Source organism: Lynx canadensis, chromosome A2, assembly GCF_007474595.2.
Source record: "Lynx canadensis isolate LIC74 chromosome A2, mLynCan4.pri.v2, whole genome shotgun sequence".
Taxonomy (NCBI): Eukaryota; Metazoa; Chordata; class Mammalia; order Carnivora; family Felidae; genus Lynx; species Lynx canadensis.
In genome coordinates this window covers 163,274,409-163,292,954 of record NC_044304.2, presented here as the reverse complement: position 1 = coordinate 163,292,954, position 18,546 = coordinate 163,274,409, and the positions used below count along the sequence as shown (strand labels likewise).

At 46.3% G+C, this 18,546-nt stretch overlaps 1 protein-coding gene across 1 annotated transcript in view; it reads left to right on the top strand.

Moving 5' to 3' along the window:
• The window catches only part of RHEB (Ras homolog, mTORC1 binding), a 44,644-nt gene that overhangs the window by 11,278 nt on the left and 14,820 nt on the right, over positions 1–18,546 (top strand). Inside the window, exon 2 of the mRNA XM_030308852.1 lies at positions 11,931–12,002. Coding sequence (XP_030164712.1) covers positions 11,931–12,002 — 72 coding nt within the window. The remainder of the gene's footprint in view (positions 1–11,930; positions 12,003–18,546) is intronic.

Here is an 18,546-nt window from a genome sequence, read left to right as displayed (position 1 = left end):
AACCGGCTAAGCCACCCAGGTGCCCCGGATGTTCCTGTATCCTTAAACCGTCGCGTAGAGCAGCATTGCCCGACAGAAATACAATGCAAGCCATAGAGGGAATTTTAAATGTTCCAGTAACCACATTAAACAAGTAAAACAGGTGAAATAATTTCAGTGTATGTTTAACTTATTAGCCCAATGTGTCCAAAATATCATTTCAATATATATTGCATATTTTTGGTATTGTTACCTTTTATCCTAAGCTTTCGAAATTCTGTATGTTTTACACTGTGTATGACATGTCTCAGGACTAACCACGTTTCAGATGTTCATCATCCACACATAGGGCTGCTGACCCCCCGCGGTTGGACAACCTGGTATATAGCGAGGAATGGATGGGTGGTCATAAACGGGTCATTGTAGATTCTTGAAGAACTTTTGAAAAAACAATTCTTTTAAGTTTATTTTATTTACTTATTTTGAGAGACAGAGCTCGAGCGGAGAGAGGCAGAGAGAGAACCCCAAGCAGGCTGCATGGGGCTCAAACTTTCAAACCAGAGATCATGACCTGAGCTGAAATCGAGAGTCAGACGCTTAACCGCTTAACCACCCAGGCACCCCGAAGAAATAATTTTCATAAACAACCATTTGCGCTCACCGATGAACGTCTTACTTCATTTTGCTAATTTTTTGTTATTGCTAGTTTTGATGAATCTTAAAACTGCGTGCTCTTCGGTATGTTAAAAATTGTGTTCTAATTTGGGAATCTATCTCCTGTTTGCTTTTCTCTAGCTCTTTTCCGCCCTGAACCCCAGCCTTCTCCCCAGGTTTGGCTACAAATGTGGAAAAATTCATTCTTCCTTGTTGCCAAGCGTTATCAGGTCTATCCCCTTGCCTTCCTGCGAGTCTGTATCTCGAAATCAGTCCACGGGAGATGAATCTCCTATTTTAAAACTCTTCAGGGAGCCCTCTCCATGGCCTTTCTTGGCAGAATTTTGTTTTTCTTTTAGTTTAATAATTCTGACAGTTAATAAAGTTCTTCATTTACGTACGTAGCTCCAGTGTTCATGTTTCCACATAAACTTCTTGTATTCTCCGCAGTGGAAGCATCTGGAAGCATCATGCTTGGCAGGAGTGAGCACCCGGGAAGTATTTGAATGAGTAATAATTTTATGAACCAGTTTTGCTTGGTTATTCTGTCTTGTCTTTGTCGTAATAATAATTGCGCCTTCATTTTTTTTTCTCACCTAGCATCTATTTTTAAAAAATTGGGAAGGGGGTGTGAAAGACTGAGAAGGTGTCAGCCCCGGTTAACTCACAGGAACAGAGGAGATAATTCATAAGACTGTTTTACAAATTCTTAAAACAGTGTCTGGCTTGTAGTTTCTGGTGAACAGTTACATTTTGGATTATCTGCATCCCATGCCTTCCTGGGAGTCTGTGATGGAGGTGTGGACGTAGGTGTGCCTGTTAGAATCACAGCGAACACCGAAGAAGTCTTTACGTGCCCCCTTCTAAAATCAGAAGGTATGCGTAGTTTTTGAAAAGGCTTCCTTGGTGACCTTGACGTTCATGGCTATCACCCCAGCCCCTCAAAAAAGCAGCAGCAGCCTGTTGACAGACCACACATTTTGTACCGAAGTGGGTGTGGTACTTCAGGGGGGCACGTAAGGAGCGCGTTCCTGAATCTTCCTACGGTTCGTTGTTATTCTGGCCCTTTTGATAATGACCCGTTCAGGGTTCAGGGTGCAGTCCATTTATAACCCCAGGCGCGTCTGCGGGTCTTTGCTGCCGCCTGCAAACCTCGTCTTTTCGCTGATGTCCCTCCTGTTGGTGGTTCGCAGAGAAACACCTTCCTGAGACCCCTGTCCTGTCCCTGTGGCACTCTTCAACCAGCCAAATGCTGCAGAGACGGTGACGTGCCGGTGGCAGGCTTTACTCATTAGCAAGTCAGAACCTTCTGCTCCCGCGTCCTCCGGAGCTGCAAGTAACATGTGGACGTGGAAGGGGGAAGGCCCGGCTCTCCCAGCTGAGTCTAGCCCCCAGCCACCAAGGAATGACTGCCGGACCAGCCCTGCGCTGGGATGCCGAGCCCATCCTTGATTGTGGAATCCGAGAACAGATGACCTGGTTGCTGGCAGTAGCCACGAAATTTTGGGGTGGTTTGTTACACGGCAGCGGATGACCGAACAGTTGGGGGTTTCCTGCTTTAGGGGTGTGTGTGTATTTTTATACTTCTTGATTTCTTTATCATGCTATTTTTTTTAAGATTTTGATTTTTTTTTAGGAGGCTGGTCTTGTGTTTTTTTTTTAATGTTTGTTTATTTTTAAGAGATGGAGAGACAGATCAGGGAAGGGGCAGAAGGAGAGAGGGAGATACAGAAACTGAAGCAGATTTTCCTCCCAAGCTGATTTAGTCGTTAACTGATTTAGCAGTTAATAGTATTATTACTAATAGCGACATTTATTGAGGATTTACTAACATTCCAGGTATTCTACACGTATTTTCATTTATCTGTAAGGTAGGTACTGTTAACCATTTGACACATAAGCGAATGGACTCAGGAAAACTGCCTACGGTGACATAGCTAACAATCACCATCCTATTCTGCATAGTAAAAAAATAGTAAATTTCTTCCCCCCACACACATTTTTTTTTAAGTTTATTTATTTTTGAGAGAGAAGAGAATACGTGCATGTGCAGGGGAGGGGTGGGAAGAGAGAATCCCGAGCAGGCTCCAGACTGTCAGCGCAGAGCCCGATGCGGGGGTTCAAACCCACAAACTGTGGGATCATGACGTGAGCCGAAGTTGGGTGCTTAACCAACAGAGCCACCCAGGCACCCCGTGGCTTCCCCTTTTTTATACTTTTTTAAAAATCAAGTTTTATTGATGTATAACTTGCATATATTAAAGCACGCATTTTAAGTGTGAAGTTAGATGAGTTTTGATAGATTTATTCACCTGTGCAACCATGACTCCAAAAGACAGAACAGAACCTTTGTGTCATCCCCAAACCTTCCTTCATGCCCCAGCCCCACTCCCAGGCAAGCACTGATCTGCTTCCCATCACCGCAGATTAGTTTTTCTTTGTTCTAAAATTTTATATAAATAGAATCCCACAATGCATACTCTTTTTGTCTGGCTTCTCTCAGAAAGCGTGATGGTTTTGAGATTCATCCGGTCGTCATGTGTGTAAGTAGTTCCGGTTTATTGCTGAGTACTATCCCATTGAATGGCCGTGCCCTCATCTGTCTCTCCTGTCACCCGTTGGTTGGTTCCAGTATTTACTAATAAAGCCGCGGTAAGCATTTGCTGCGTCTTTGTGCACATGCGGTCATTTTTCTTTGGTAAATACCTAGGAATGGTGTTGCACAAACCACGTATTTCTTAAGTGTGTAACGTTGTGGGAAACTCCCAAACTCTTCCCCGGTGCCGTTTGTGCCATTTCCCACTTGTAACAGCAACAAATTAAGAGTTCCGTCCTCACCGAGGCTTGGTATCGTGGATCTTTGTAACTTTTGCCCTGCTAATAACGACGGTGGTGGGTCGCGGTTTTATTTGAATTTTCCCCGTGGCTAATGATGTTGAGCATCTTTCCATTTACCTGTTGGTATGGTAATTCATACGTCTTTTGTGATTTGCCTCTTCCGGTCTCTTGCCTATGCTGTTGGGTTCCTTTTGAGTTATTTTGAATACACACAGAAAGTAGCTCAGCGGTCAGGTCACCGGGAGCTGGGGAGGGGACAGGGGAGTGGAAGTGACGGCTCACAGGCATGGGGGTTCTTTCTGGGGGGATGAAAATGTCCCAGAGTTGGTTGTGGTGACAGCTGCCCAGCCCTGTCAGTGTACTAAAAATGTAATCGTGCTCTTTAAAGAGATGACTTCTATAGTACGTGAATTCTATCTTAATAAAGTTCTTTAAAAAACGAAAGGAAAAACAGGTGTATTCGTGTCCTTTAAGGAAGCACCCCAAATGGTGGGTTGGGGGTGGGGCAACAGAAATGTATTCTGTCACAGCTCTGGGGTCAGAAGTCTGAAATCAAGGTGCTCGCGAGGATCTGTTCCAGGCCGGTCTCCCTGGCTTGTACGTATTGACATGTTTCCGAGGCGCCGTTAACAAACCTCATTGCATGGAGTAAAGCAGTAGAGACCCTAATAGTGTGTTTACAGCTGCTTCAGGAGGAGGAGGATCTGGATGAGACTGGGAGGGAATGGGATCCAGAGCACAAGTGGCCAGGAGAGCATTCGTGGGAGGAAGAGGTGGTCACAGCAGGTGACCGCTGAGGTTAGACACCACTTCACGCACATAGCTGTGTCCCAGGACCTGCTTCGTATTAGATGTCCTTTAAATGCATATGATCAGAGCTGCTGGGAGGAACTAGAGGATTTGGGGACATCCCAGAGGCTGCAGGAGAAAGGTGACTTAGGGTGATCCAGGAGATGTGAATTTGTTTCCTGACGACAGTGGTTCTCAGGCTTGGGTGCCCCGTAGAATGGGGGCGGGGCTTGTTAATACTTCCAGTAGGTTTGGTTGGGACTTAAGAATTTGCCGTTGTAATAGGTGACCCTGGGATGCTGCCGGGACCACATTTTCACCACTTCGACAGGAGGAAAGGGGGCTGTGGGACAGCACAGGGGAAAGGTGCAAAGACCGTGGCTTGAGAATAGTCGTTAACCCACAGGGTTGCGGAATTTTTCTGCAGCTGAGCTCCACAGGCTCACCAAGGGCAAATGATCAGATTAAGATCAGAGGGTTTTTCAGGGGCCCGGGGAAAGGAAATTGGAGGGGTTTGACAAGAAAGTAGAGGACAGTGATTTATCTTGGGGCTTAAAGTGATAGGCAAGGAAATGAAACCTGGCGGAGATTGGAGATTCAGGATGTGATCGCGAAGAGTGGTAGATTTCTGACCTTTCCGATTACAGCCTGCACTAAGAAAGAGTTTACATTGTGACGCAGTCATAAATGTTTGTATAACTGAAAGAAAAGTTTCATCACTTTATTACAGGCAATCCACTCTGGTGTACTCTCTCTTTAAAAACAATCTGGGGGCTGGGGCGCCTGGGTGGCGCAGTCGGTTAAGCGTCCAACTTCAGCCAGGTCACGATCTCGCGGTCCGTGAGTTCGAGCCCCGCGTCGGGCTCTGGGCTGATGGCTCGGAGCCTGGACCCTGTTTCTGATTCTGTGTCTCCCTCTCTCTCTGCCCCTCCCCCGTTCATGCTCTGTCTCTCTCTGTCCCAAAAATAAATAAAAAAACATTGAAAAAAAAAAAACAATCTGGGGGTGCCTGGGGCCTCAGTCAGTTAAGCATCCAGCTTTGGCTCAGGTCATGATCTCGTGGTTCAGGAGTTCGAGCCCCACATCGGGCTCTGCGCTGACAGCTCAGAGCCCGGAGCCTGCTTCGGATTCTGTGTCTCTTTTTTTCTCTCCCCCTCCCCTGCTCTCTCTCCCCCCACCTCTCTCTCTCAAAAATAAACATTGGGGTGCCTGGGTGGCTTAGTCGATTAAGCGTCCAACTTCGGCTCAGGTCATGATCTCACAGTCCGTGAGTTCGAGCCCCACGTCGGGCTCTGTGCTGACAGCTCAGAGCCTGGAGCCTGCTTCGGATTCTGTGTCTCCCTCTCTCTCTCTCCCTCCCCCACTTGAACTCTGTCTCTCATAAACATTTTATATAAATAAATAAACATTAGAAAAATTTTTTTAATTAAAAAAAACCACAGATAGTCTGGTCATAGTTCAGTATATTGACTTCATCACCTGGTGGGTTTCAACCCCCTGGTTTGAAAACTTTACTTCCGGAGATGTGCTCGATAGGAGTCAGAGAGTGAGGGCCGGGAGAACGCCCTGCTTGTGATTGGTACATGGGAGGTGCAGGTGTTAGAAGTGGAGTCGTCTGGGAGGGGTGACCAGCCAGGGTCTGGTGCTGGGCTCACAAGGTGGCTCTCTGAAGCGACACAGACGATTATTGGTGGCAATACAGTGAAGCTTTGAAGCTAAAGTGTTAGCTTATCTACGTGGACATCAGGTCGCATAAGGTGAGGTTAGGAATTTCAGGTGAAAATGAAAGCAGTCCTCGGGGATGGGTTGTGTCCCAGATACATCACACTGCTCTCCGTGGACCCTGTGCCAAACGACTTGACAGACTAGTTGGTAGATGGAACCTTCTCCTCCCCATTATGTCCCGATGAACAAGTAATGTGCCAGCTGTTCCGGAGAATGCTGGCTGGGGAGAGGGGGACGTAATCCAAAAGTAGGGTTTTGTTGTGGGTTTTTTTTTTTAGGAGAACAATCATGAAAACGAGTTCAAAATTAACCTGAAAGCTCTTAAAATGTTTTGTGCACAGCGCTTATTTTGCAGTAATCACAAGTGTGAGAGATTCAGTCAGCAACTGTGCAGGTGTATCTTGCGTGGGGAAAATACCGGGTGAACAAAGTTACCGTGCCCCGTTATCCTTGGCGAGAAACACATAAATGCTGGGTTTACCTGGTAAAAGTGTAGAAGAAACTTAAGAAAAAAAATTTTTTTAATGTTCATTTATTTTTGAGAGAGAGAACGTGGGGGGGGGAGGGCGACAGTCAGAGGGAGAGGGAGACAGAATTCGAATCAAGGATGTGGGAAGTCGTTGGACGCTTGACCGACAGAACCACCCGGGCACCGCAAGAAGAAACTTTTTAAAAATGAATTGTAGGATTTGGGGCGGGGGCCCCTGGCAGCTCAGTCACTTAAACATCCAGTTCTTGATTTCGGCTCAGGTCATGATCTCACGGTTCGAGGGATTGAGCCCCACATCGGGCTCTGCGCTAGACAGCGTGGAGCCTGCTTGGGGTGTTCTTTCTCCCTCTCTCTCTCTCTCTCTCTCTCTCTCTGCCCTTCCCCCTCCCCCGTGCTCTCTCTATAAATAAGTAAACTTAAAAACGAAAATCTGTAGGATTTTTAAAGTTAAGGGGGGTTTTAGTCTAGCCGAAGAGTATTTGGAAGTTAATGGTGGAAAATGGGGATATTTTGTTTTCAAACCTTTTACTACTACGTTATGTCATAAAATGAGTGATCTGCCCCCTCTGTGCGTTAATAACACACATCTGCGTATGTGGTGCCTTTTATTTTCTTTCAGATCGCTCCTGTGTTTTCATACAACATTTCTCCAGAGAGGTGATCTGGAATTTGAGGGTCTTCTCAGATCGTACAAATTTATGAGCCTACTGAGAGCACGATTGTTGCTGAAACGTCTTCAGGAAGTAACTAGTGTTTCAGAATCTGAATTTGATAAATGTAAAGGCCACAGTAAATTTATGACGTTATAATGAAGGGAAAATGTTAAAGGTGATCAAGAATATCACTTGGGGAGGCGCCTGGGTGGCGCCAGGCGGTTAAGCGGCCCACTTCGGCTTAGGTCGTGATCTCTCGCAGTTTGTGAGTTCGAGCCCCACATCGGGCTCTGTGCTGACCCCTCAGAGCTTGGGGCCTGTTTCAGATTCTGTGTCTTCCTCTCTCTCCCCCCCTCCCTTGCTCTAGCTCTATCTCTCACGTTCTCTCGCACTCTCGCTCTTGCTCTCAAAAATAAACATTAAAAAAATTTTTGTGTTTAAAAAGAGTATCATTTGTGGATCAGCAATGCCTTTTGTAGCTGCAAACTGCTCTAGAGGACGAGGAGGTCCCTGAAAGCCAGAAATTGCTGGAAGCGAGGCTAAGGACGTTATGAAAAGTGGGATGTGTTTACTAACATTAACATAAAGGTCTCAACACTGGCTGCCTAAGAATACGACTTTTTGGTTTTTTTTTTTTAATTTTTTTTTAATGTTTATCTTTATTTTTGAGACAGAGAAAGACAGAGCATAAGCGGGGGAGGGGCAGAGAGAGGGAGACACAGAATCCGAAGCAGGCTCCAGGCTCGGAGCCGCCAGCACACCGCCCGATGCGAGGCTCGAACTCATCAACTGCGAGGTCACGACCCGAGCTGAAGGCGGACGCCCAACCGACTGAGCCACCCAGGCGCCCCATAATGCGACTTTTTAATGGAAACGGCAGAAAAACCCGCTGTGTCCTGTCAGCAAACGTGGTCTTCCTGTCCCTTCTTCATTTAAATAATTAATCACCTCCCCCTAGGGGAGAGTGCAGAGGAGGCGAGACCCCAGGGGAGGCCAGAGCCCTCCTGCCTCTGCTAATGGATGGTTCCCTTCTCCCAGGACCAAGCAGATGCAGAAAGCCAGTTGGCTCCCTAAAGACCGGGGTTTTAAATTCGGGTGTCCCAGTTACTCGCCAAGACGAGAGTTTGCTGTGTCAACCCGCACTGTGATTTGCGTTGGACTCCACTGTCTGCCTTTCGCCAGAATGATTATCCGTGTTTTCAAGTTCAGTGTTAATTTAGCCTTTCGTATCATTCACGCCCTTCATGACATATGTGAGAAACTCCTCTTTGGACGCGCGCCAGGAATTGTATTTTTAAAACGTGGGCCGCTGGTTTATGTAATACTCCGTCGTTGCACTTAATGTCATGCTGTCTTGTTAAACGTGTGTCTTCTTGAATTTCTTAAGTTTCCTGGGATAACTTCCGAGGCTCTGCTCTCTGCCCCTTCACCCCTGCAAGTGAGGCCCTTGAAGCTTGCCTGGCACCACTCTGAGCTGTGTTTCCGTGTTCCCTGCCTCCTCTCGGAGGGGCTCACCATGGGTGTCATGGGCAACCCCTTTCTTCCACTGTTCTTAACCCGGTTCTACTTGGGAAAAGGTGTAAAAATCCTCTGAAGCCCTTGTTAACTCTTGCCCATTTATCTTTAGGAAAAAATTACATTGTGCTTCCTTCCTTCTTTCCGTTTACAAGCCAAAACCCTCCCTTAGCCTACCTAGGGGTGTCAGAGTGCCCACCGGAGGGCCCAGAAGTCCCCTTAGAAGCCCTAAAGAAGTTTCTTTCTCTCTTTCCTTTCCAATTAAATGTCTTTTGCTTGAAGCAATAGCATTCCGTATAAATAAGAATTTTCCTACTCCTTTAAATTTTTTCAGTTTGGCTGACTTAGTAGACTTTTTTCTCTTGCTGTTTCCTTACATAAAATAGGTTTGCTGTCTGTTAACTTAAATGCTCTTTATGAACTAGCTTCGACAACATGCTTTCTTTTGAACACAGTCCCTTTGAGACGTTGGGCTCCTGGATGACCCCGTATTCCACGTAGCACAGGCACGCTCGTGGTTGGATACCAAAATAAATACTAGATAACTGTTTCTTAATTCCTGTTGAACTCTTTCCTTGCCTTGGGTATAAAATTGAGATCTTTTATAACATCCAGAATGCGTGAGAGTGCCCTTTGGACACGTAAGTTTTAATCTCATTCGTTCGTTCCAAAACCTGAGCGTCTGCTGTACCCCTCAGTCACCATACTGGTCTCCGGAGGCTAATGAGCGAAGACAGTGTCCGATAACGTCAAGCACTACGGAGAAAAAGCAGGATGGCTGTGATAGAGTGACCCTTAGGGAGTGGGTGCCACCTTAGATGGGGTGGTCTTAGCGGAGGCGTCTCTGAAGAAGGGCCATTGAGCTCCCAAAGTAATGACAAAAGTGAGTCGTGTGCAGAGAATGCTAGAACAGAGGGACAGAGGGGGATGTGCCAAATGGGCCTGGGAGGGTCTGGGGAGGGGCAGCAGAGAGGTTGGGGGGGTTGGGGGGGGGGGTAGACGGAGCAGGGCCCGGCCTGGTTGGGATTTGGGAACTTACTCTTTTTTTAATTTTTAACGTTTACTTTATTCTTGACAGAGGGAGAGCTAGGAAGCGAGCAGGGGAGGGGCAGAGAGAGCGATGGGGACAGAAGATCCAAAGCGGGCTCTGTGCTGACAGCAGAGAACCCAGTGCAGGGCTCGAACTCGTGAACTGTGAGCTCATGACCTGAGCCAAAGTCAGCCGCTTAACCGACCTCTGAGCCACCCAGGTGCCCCAGGAAATTTATTCTAATTGAAATGAGGATTTAAAGCAGGGAGGTAACTTTTAATTGTCAAAAGCTCTTGTAGGCTGCTTCTGTAGACAATGATTTCGGGTTTTAATAATTCTAGAAACACTTTGAACTGTGTGTTTAACTGCCCGTGAGGAGTTGGGGCGCCTGGGGGGCTCAGTCGGTTAAGCGGCCGACTTCAGCTCAGGTCATGATCTCGCGGTCCGTGAGTTCGAGCCCCGCGTCGGGCTCTGTGCTGACAGCTCAGAGCCCTGGAGCCTGCTTCGGGTTCTGTGTCTCCCTCTCTCTGACCCTCCCCAGTTCATGCTCTGTCTCTCCCTGTCTCAAAAATAATAAACGTTAAAAAAAAAAATTTAAAAAAAAAAACTGCCCGTGAGGAGTAAAATAGTCCTGCCAACTTGGGGGTTTTCTAGTTGTCTCCCCGCAGCTCCCGCTTGTAAACCAGTTTATTAATTCATTAATTTCTAAGTATGGGGGGGGTGCTGCCTGTGTTATGAAAACGTGCCAACCCAAACCCCCCAGAAGCAGAAGGCTCCTGGTGCAAACCTCTCTCCCTGAAGGTCTTTTGAGATAAAAGTCCGGTGAGATGCGGCGAACATGTAGAGCGTGCGTGTAAAGTTAACGGGGAGCGCCTGGCTGGCTCAGTCTGAAGAGCATGCTATTCTTGACCTCGGGGTTGTAGGTTCAAGTCCACGACTGGGTGTAGAGATTGGTTAAAAAATTAAATCTTACCCAAAAAACCACTAGTGCTCTGGGAGACGTACGAGAGAAGAAAGTGTTTGGGGTGAAAGTTGGGGGGGTGGGGGGAACCACTTACGTCATTTCCTGGACTGTTCTCACACTATCTTTACAGAGTGCCCCGTTCTGAAGTCCAGCAGGTGAAATTTTAGGCATCAAATAGTTGAGAACTTAAGCCTCCGGCTCTTGATTGGTTAGCACATAGGCTCAGTTATGAGAAAGTGATTTTATTATAAGTCCAAGACATTTCTTCATTATTTTGTGTGGGCCAGACATCACTAGGCTTTGAGACTGAGTGGTTCACTCAGGATTTTCTCCCTTCAGGCGTTTTTAAAGGCTTCTTTTACATGTTCTCACATTACCCTCTTTAAAAGCTGTACCTGGAGGGGTGCCTGGGTGGCTCAGTCAGTTGCGCGTCCGACTTCGGCTCAGGTCATGATCTCACAGTCTGTGAGTTCGAGCCCCGCGTCAGGCTCTGTGCTGACGGCTCAGAGCCTGGAATGTGCTCAGATTCTGTGTCTCCCTCTCATCGCTGTCCCTCCCCCGCTCATGCTCGCTCGCGTGCGCTCTCTCTCTCTCTTTCTCTCTCTCTCTCTGGCAAGATAAATAAACGTTAAAAAAATTAGGGGCACCTGGGTGGCTCCATCGGTTAAGTGTCTGACTTCAGCTCGGGTCATGATCTCATGGTCTGTGAGTTCGAGCCCCGCGTCGGGCTCTGTGCTGACAGCTCAGAGCCTGGAGCCTGCTTGGGATTCTGTCTCCCTCTCTCTCTGACCCTCCCCCATTCATGCTCTGTCTCTGTCTCAAAAATAAATAAACGTTAAAAAGAAAAAATTAAAAGCTGTACCTGGTAACATTTCTAACCGCCACATAGGAAAGAGCCCAAAGAAACAAATCCTGTCTTAATAATTTCGATATTAAAATTAATACCCACATTTCAGGGACACCAGAGGAAATTAGCATAGTTTAGACCTTATTGCAGAGTTTACCTTTAACAGAATATGTGAAATGTTTGCTGGTCAGTAATATTTGTTAATGTCACAAAAGTGTTTTAATTCATAATACCTTAATTGGTTAAATTCCTCTCCTAGAAAGCAGATTCTTGAAATTTTATTTCCTTTTTGAAATTGCCCAAAGGCTTACTTAAAGGAAGGTGTTCTGATCCCAGTACTTTCCATTTCTTCATCTTGTTAGAGTGGGGTTTTTTTGTAAAGTAGTAGAATTTTTTTTTTTACCTTAATATGCAAATACATACTGAGCTTTTGCTCTCTTTTATAGGGAAATCCTCATTGACGATTCAGTTTGTTGAAGGCCAATTTGTTGACTCCTACGACCCAACCATAGAAAACAGTAAGTATTGTTTTCAAGGGGTTTATAAACTGAGAAGCCTGCATTCTACATACAAACAGCCATTGTGTACTTCTGGAGGCTTGATTGCAGGGGTTATTGGGGTAAACCTATAGATTTCCAACGGGGGTCCAGAAAAGCTTCCAGAAGTTTGACCCGCTTCACACTGAATGGATTTTTTACTCAGTATCCAGATCCCTCCATCGAGAAATTGTTATTCAGTTCCATAGGAATCCAGTCCTACGGTGAACCTCCTGTCCCAGACTCTGCTTCAGGAAAACAAGAAGAGAGAGCAACCACAATCTCCGCACCCCTCCCGCCCCCCTTCTTCTCAACAGTAGCCCTTTTAAGGACTCCAAGCTTGAAAAGGAAGGATGAAAACCTCTAGTTCCTTTGTACCTTACTCTTACACTGAATCACCAGCCCTCACCGGCCCCCTCCCCCGCAGCCCCCAACCCCTTCCATTCCTGAACACTTGAAAGTCAAGCTGTGGAGTAGTGAGCGATTCGGGGATGGAGAGAGCAGTTGCAGCATGAAAACAAAATTGGTTCTGAAGCCTGTTGGCATTTCCGGCCACGCGCAGAGAAAAGCCCCAAAGACCGGGACCGACCACAGCCTTCATTTACCTCGTCCGGTTTCAGTCCATGGTTTCAGAATCTTCTTGAAGGATTCTAGGACCATGAGAGAGGTCCTGATTCTAGAGTCATGGAGGAAAATCTAAAGCACTTCATGCAGAGAAGCTGATTTATCGGAAGCTGCTCTTGTTTCGGGCGATCTTAAAACCCTAAGTAGGCCCTAGAACTCGTCTTCTGAGATTCTTGGCACCTGGGCTTCCCCAGGATTTGTCACCAGGAACACACACATTTAAACATGGGATTCATCAAACCCTGATGGGCACATTAGACATGAAGCCGACTTAACGGTCAGGTTCGTGAACTGGATTCATAGATCTCATCTGCCCGGCGCTCGCGAGAGAGATTTCCAAAGAGGCTTACGACAGGGGGGTTGACAGACTATGGCTTGTAGGCCAGAAAGACCCACTGCCTTTTTGTACAGCCCATGAGCAAAGAATGGTTTTTACTTCTTTTTTTTTTTTTTTTTTTGGTTTTTACATTTTTTAATCATTAAAAAAGGTTTAAGAGAAGAAGAATATTTGGGGCATGTGAAAGTTACGTGAAATTCAGGCTTTAGCGTCCATAAAGTTTTATCGGAACCCAGCCATATTCATTCATTTACATAGTGTCTGTGGCTGCTTTTGTTCTACAGTAGCATCTGGTCCTTTACAGGAAGAGTTTGCCCACCTCTGACTTAAAACATGCAGCTGTCCCTCATGTCCCAGTATGCTGGTAGTGGGGAAGGAAACCTGTCGGGGAACTGACCCTGGGAAGACCCGGGTTTGAAAGTAAGCTCGGCCGGTGTCCAGAAAGGAAGAGTCCTGACTACGGACACATCCTGTGCTGATCTGTTTAGCCGTGACTTATAGAACAGTACGCCGGTGTGAGGAGCAGATGAATTTGAATCCTAGGTGGACAGGGCGCCCGGGTGGCTCAGTCGGTGGGGCGTCCGACTTCGGCTCGGGTCATGATCTCGCCGTTCGTGAGTTCGAGCCCCGCGTCGGGCTCTGTGCTGACGGCTCGGGGCCAGGAGCCTGCTTCGGATTCTGCGTGTGTGTCTCTCTCTCTGCCCCTACCCCGCTTGTGCGCTGTCTCTCTCTGGCTCTCAAAAATGAATAAATGTAAAACAAATTTGAATGCTAGGTGGACAAGTTTGGTTATCTCTCCATTGGAATAAGAACACAAGCAATCGTGCTCTTGGTCTTAACATTTGCTGTACATAACAACTTAGAGAGTGTGTGTCCTTAAGATAAGGCTCATTTGGGCATTTTATTCACAGAATAATACAATACGGTTTTCTTGGTTAGGCCTGCCTATAAAGGTGGTTCTTATTTTTGAGTGTTTATGTGCCATTTATAACTAAGGTGGAAGGAAAGCCATGGTGTTGTGTACAGATATATTTTCTTTATATGTAAGTAAAAGATCCAGTGAACGTCCAGCTTCCTTACTTTGATATCATCTCAGAAATTGAATGACCCAACCTGAAGTCTGTCAACATCTTTAATCGTATTTTTAATGTTTCCTACTACTTAGTGTTCAGTAAAAAAGACTTTTATTTTTTATCTCAAAAATGAATTCGGAATATTTTTAAAGTCTTTAGGCAGGAGCGAAAGTGAGTGTCAGGGTATATGAATCGCTTAAAAGTTCATGAGTTGTATGCACACCCTGCTTCTGACCAACCCAGGAAGAAACCCTTTCTCCACTGTTTCCTGTGCTGTTTGGTCAGAAACATCGTTCAGTAGGGGCTCCTGGGTGGCTCAGTTGGTTGAGCGTCCCAACTTCGCCTCAGGTCATGATCTAATGGTTTGTGGGTTCGAGCCCCGAGTCGGGCTCTGTGCTCACAGCTCAGAGCCTAGAACCTACTTCAGATTCTCTCTCTCTCTCTCTCTCTCTCTCTCTCTCTCTCTCACTCTCTCATTGCCCCCCCTCTCCCACTCCTCTACCGTCCTCCTCTCTCGCCTCACTACTCTGTCTCCGATCTCTCTCCTCACTCTCTCCTCTCTCTCTCTTCTCAAAAATAAATAAACATTAACAATAAAATAAAATTAACATTGCTCAGTGATGACAGGGAATTAGAAATGGAACAGGTTATCATAAACCTGTTGCCAACGATGGATGGTTTTAGGTTTGAAAAAAAAAAAAAAAAAACAGTACTCTGTAAATATGGAAAGAATCCGGTAATTATTTTGCACTTAACTTCAGAACATAGAACAGGTGGTTCATAGCAAACATTCAGTGGTGACGCATCTCTGAGACATTACCACAAAAGCCAAACTTCTGAGACTGTGTCATCTTCTTTTAAAATGGAATATAGGAGGGGGCGCCTGGGTGGCTCAGTCGGGTAGGTCCCCTTCGGCCCAGTCATGATTTCAAGCCCCGCGTCGGGCTCTGTGCTGACGGCTCCGAGCCTGGAGCCTGCTTCCGGTTCTGTGTCTCCCTCTCTCTCTGCCCCTCCCCAGCTTATGGTCTTTCTCTCTCAAAAATAAACATTAAAAAAAAATTTTTTTTAATAAAGAAAATGGAATGTAGGAGAATCATTAATAAAACCCTGTATTTTTCTAGCTTGGGGATGTTTTTATGCCAAAAATACTACCTACGCAAAAGTGTAGATTGTCTACCGTGTTGTTAATCTAACAACTCAATACAAACTAAATTGCTCTGGTGAAATTTAACCAGTAGGGGTAGTTGTCGATTAGAGGAGGAAAAATAGTAGTGATTTACAACTTCTGCCGTTTCCAGGTAGTACTGTTGATGCGTTAATAAAGCTGAGAAAACGGGACCGTTCTAATTAGGAGTTTTGCAGCATTATCAAGCATTGCATGGTGGGTAGCCTTCTCAGTAGGATACGAATTAGGGGATTGTGATACACTTCAGGAACACAGATCTTATTTGGCGCATTCCGAATCTTAGAAATCTGTCCCTCATTAGTAGGCTCTACGAATACGTCACTGTTAGTCTGCTTAGGGCGGTTTCAGGATTTTCGTTGGGGGAAGTGGGTTAATTTCTCCAGTGATTGAAAAAGGGAGGGGGACGGAGAGAGGGCTCGAGGAAAGCGATACCAGGAGAAAGCCAGCTTTCCACCGCTATGCAGGATCGGACATGGAGTGCGTAGAAGAATTGGTTCCTAGTTTATGGAGCTGACAGATCTCTTATTACACTTCCTTTTTTTCTATAGTAATAAGAAGAGGCAGTTTTCCATGACAGATGGAAAGGCCTCGATTTCATTTTACTGCTGTGTGGAGGATTTTACATCCTTTTTATGTGCAAGGATATACTAACACATTGATCAATAGCTTCATTTCCTTTATCTTCTGTACAATTACGTGTCGTCCCGTTTGACTCTTCCCTCGTGGCCAGTATTTCTCCCGTCTCCTTGGCTGAATCTCGATCTCCCTGACCTGGCAGTGTCGGGGGGCCCTGGGCTCCAAAGTCCGGCTAGGGCTTTCGCGGTACTTGATCGCCAGCAATCTTCCCTTCTTCCCAGAAGTTTGCTTGTTTCCCAAAACCCCCAGTCGCACCCTCTCCCCCAGACTCTGGGCTTTTCTGTTCAGCTGCCCTCGCTTCCCCTTGGGTGTAGTCGTCTTCATTTGCTTCCTCCCCCATCTGCAGCGCTCCTTCCCCGGGCTTTCCCGAATTGGCAAATGGCAATTCATGCATCTCGTGGCTCAAGCCAAAAACTCTGGAGTCCTCCCACCTCTCCATTTTCTCACACCCTGCCTCCAGCCAGAAATCCTTTTGGCTCAGGGAGCTTGGTTGGCTCAGTCAGTTGAGCACCCGACTTCGGCTCATGTCATGATCTCTTGGTTCCTGAGTTTGAACCACACATCGGGCTCTGTGCCGACAGCTCGGAGCCTGGAGCCTGCTTCGGATTCTGTGTCTCTCTCTCTGCCTCTCCCCGCTTGTGCTCGCGCGCTCTCGTGCTCTCCCCGCTTGTGCTCGCGCACTCTTGCGCTCTCTCTCTCTCTCTCTCTCTCAGAAGTAAACATTTAAAAAAAATTTTTTTTTTCATCCTTTTGGCTCTCCCTTTGAATTCCACCATGGCTCTCTGGTCCCAGACCACCATCGTTGTCTTCAGATCCCGAGTCTACGTAAGCACTATATTATGGACCCCCACCAATGTCCTTCGTCCATTCTTGTCCATTTCTCTTATTCACAGCATAGCCAGAGCGATCTCTTTAAAATATAAATCAGACCAAGTTACTCCCCTGCCTCAGAACCCTTGGTTTCCCAGCACATTAGAATGAAACTCTGAGTCCTTACCATCTCCTAAAAGGTCCTCTGCCTCCTCCCCAACCTGGTTACCTCCCCAGCACTCTCTCCGCTTCTGCGCTGATCTTGCTTCTTCTCGCCGGGCTTTGGCACTTGCTCTTTGACCTCCAGATGCTCTTCTCCCAAAGACGTGCCTGACGGTGTCTCCCTTCCTTCCCCCGGGCTGTAAGCACGCGAGGTCAGCTGCAGTATTTTGAGCTCCCGGAACAGTGCTCCTGGCGATCATAGGTACTCAAGAAAGAGCTCTTGCGTGAATGAGTGATGTTTTGTTTAGTAGTGTTGTCATAATAATTATGTCATACTTCATAACCACAGTTACTTAAATCTAATTGAAGGTTACTTGTTTTACTGCTCATCACGGTTCCTTACATAAATTTCATCGTCTTGAATGCACTTTTTGATCTTCCCCGACTAAGGTGTCAGTGGCAGGTTTTCACACAGGAGCATCATGACTGCCCCCTGGCTGATAGTGATCAAAAGCACAGTCAAGGCCAGGTGCACCCCACGTTCAGAGAAGTTCCAGTGTGGAAGAAAAATACAATAAAATTGATGAAACACATTATGTTGTGTACTTCCTATCTTGAAATCATTTGGATTCGGTTTTCATCTGGTGAAATTCTTCTCTAAAGTGGTAGTCTCCATTAAGGCACGCAGATGAAGGGGGAAAAAATGTGGCAACTGGTGTGGATGGCCTGGTCTGTGGTCTTTCCTCCCGATTCTAGCACCCCTGCTGGCCGTAGGGGAGTGCTCCCGTGGAACTCCTCCTCCAGGGAAGATCTCTTCTCTGTCCCCCTGGTCACTTCCAAGTTTCCTCATAATTTTCATATGTCTGCTGTGCGTTCCCTTTGGCTGTGGGATAAAGTGGGCAACAGCGGGTCCTCTCCCAGCTGTGCAAGGGACCGATTCTGTGGCCCGGTTCTGGTCCAGTCGAGTGGCCAGCCAGGAGATCCAACGACGCGTCTTAAGTGAAGATGGCCGGGACCATGGACGCAAAAGAAATAAGTTCCGTTCTGCTGTCCCCTGACTCCAGATGGTTACTCTTCAATATTCTCTTACTATTAATAGTTCTTTTCCTCTTTTGTCTACATTTGTTTGAAGTCTGTCTCCTCAGGATTCTGAATGGACTTTTCCGGAAGTTATGAGTCTGGTTTTTTCCCCCCCCTTGGTAGGGAAGAGAGATTGTCACAAATTGCTCAGATGCTTAAGCTAAGTGGGAATGATGGCTTTCATGCAGAACACCTGTTCCGTTGCCGTTTTATGTCGATGAAATTGATAATTTTTTTTACGTACTGGACGTTCTTAACACTTCAGTTAATATTAGCTGTTTGTGCTCTGACACCAGACTTCTAAATTAATGAAAGGTTTTGTGCTTTGGGTCCATTCTAGACCTCACACTTTATGTAATGTATTTCTCTTTTTCACAGAGGAAGGTGTAAGCCACGGAGCACTCACATGACTTTTACAGCATATGAATTGTTGCCTAATTTCAGTTTCATGGAACGAGGTTCAAGGTGTACCGAGGCTGGATTTTCATCCATCAGCCAGTATCTGTACGTAAATAATGGAAGACGGAAGAACTCTGTAAACTCAGATCTGTTCCATTTTGTTTTGTGGGATCTTTTTATGAAACGATTAGGGACTCTTCTTAATCGGTGGTCAGTGTT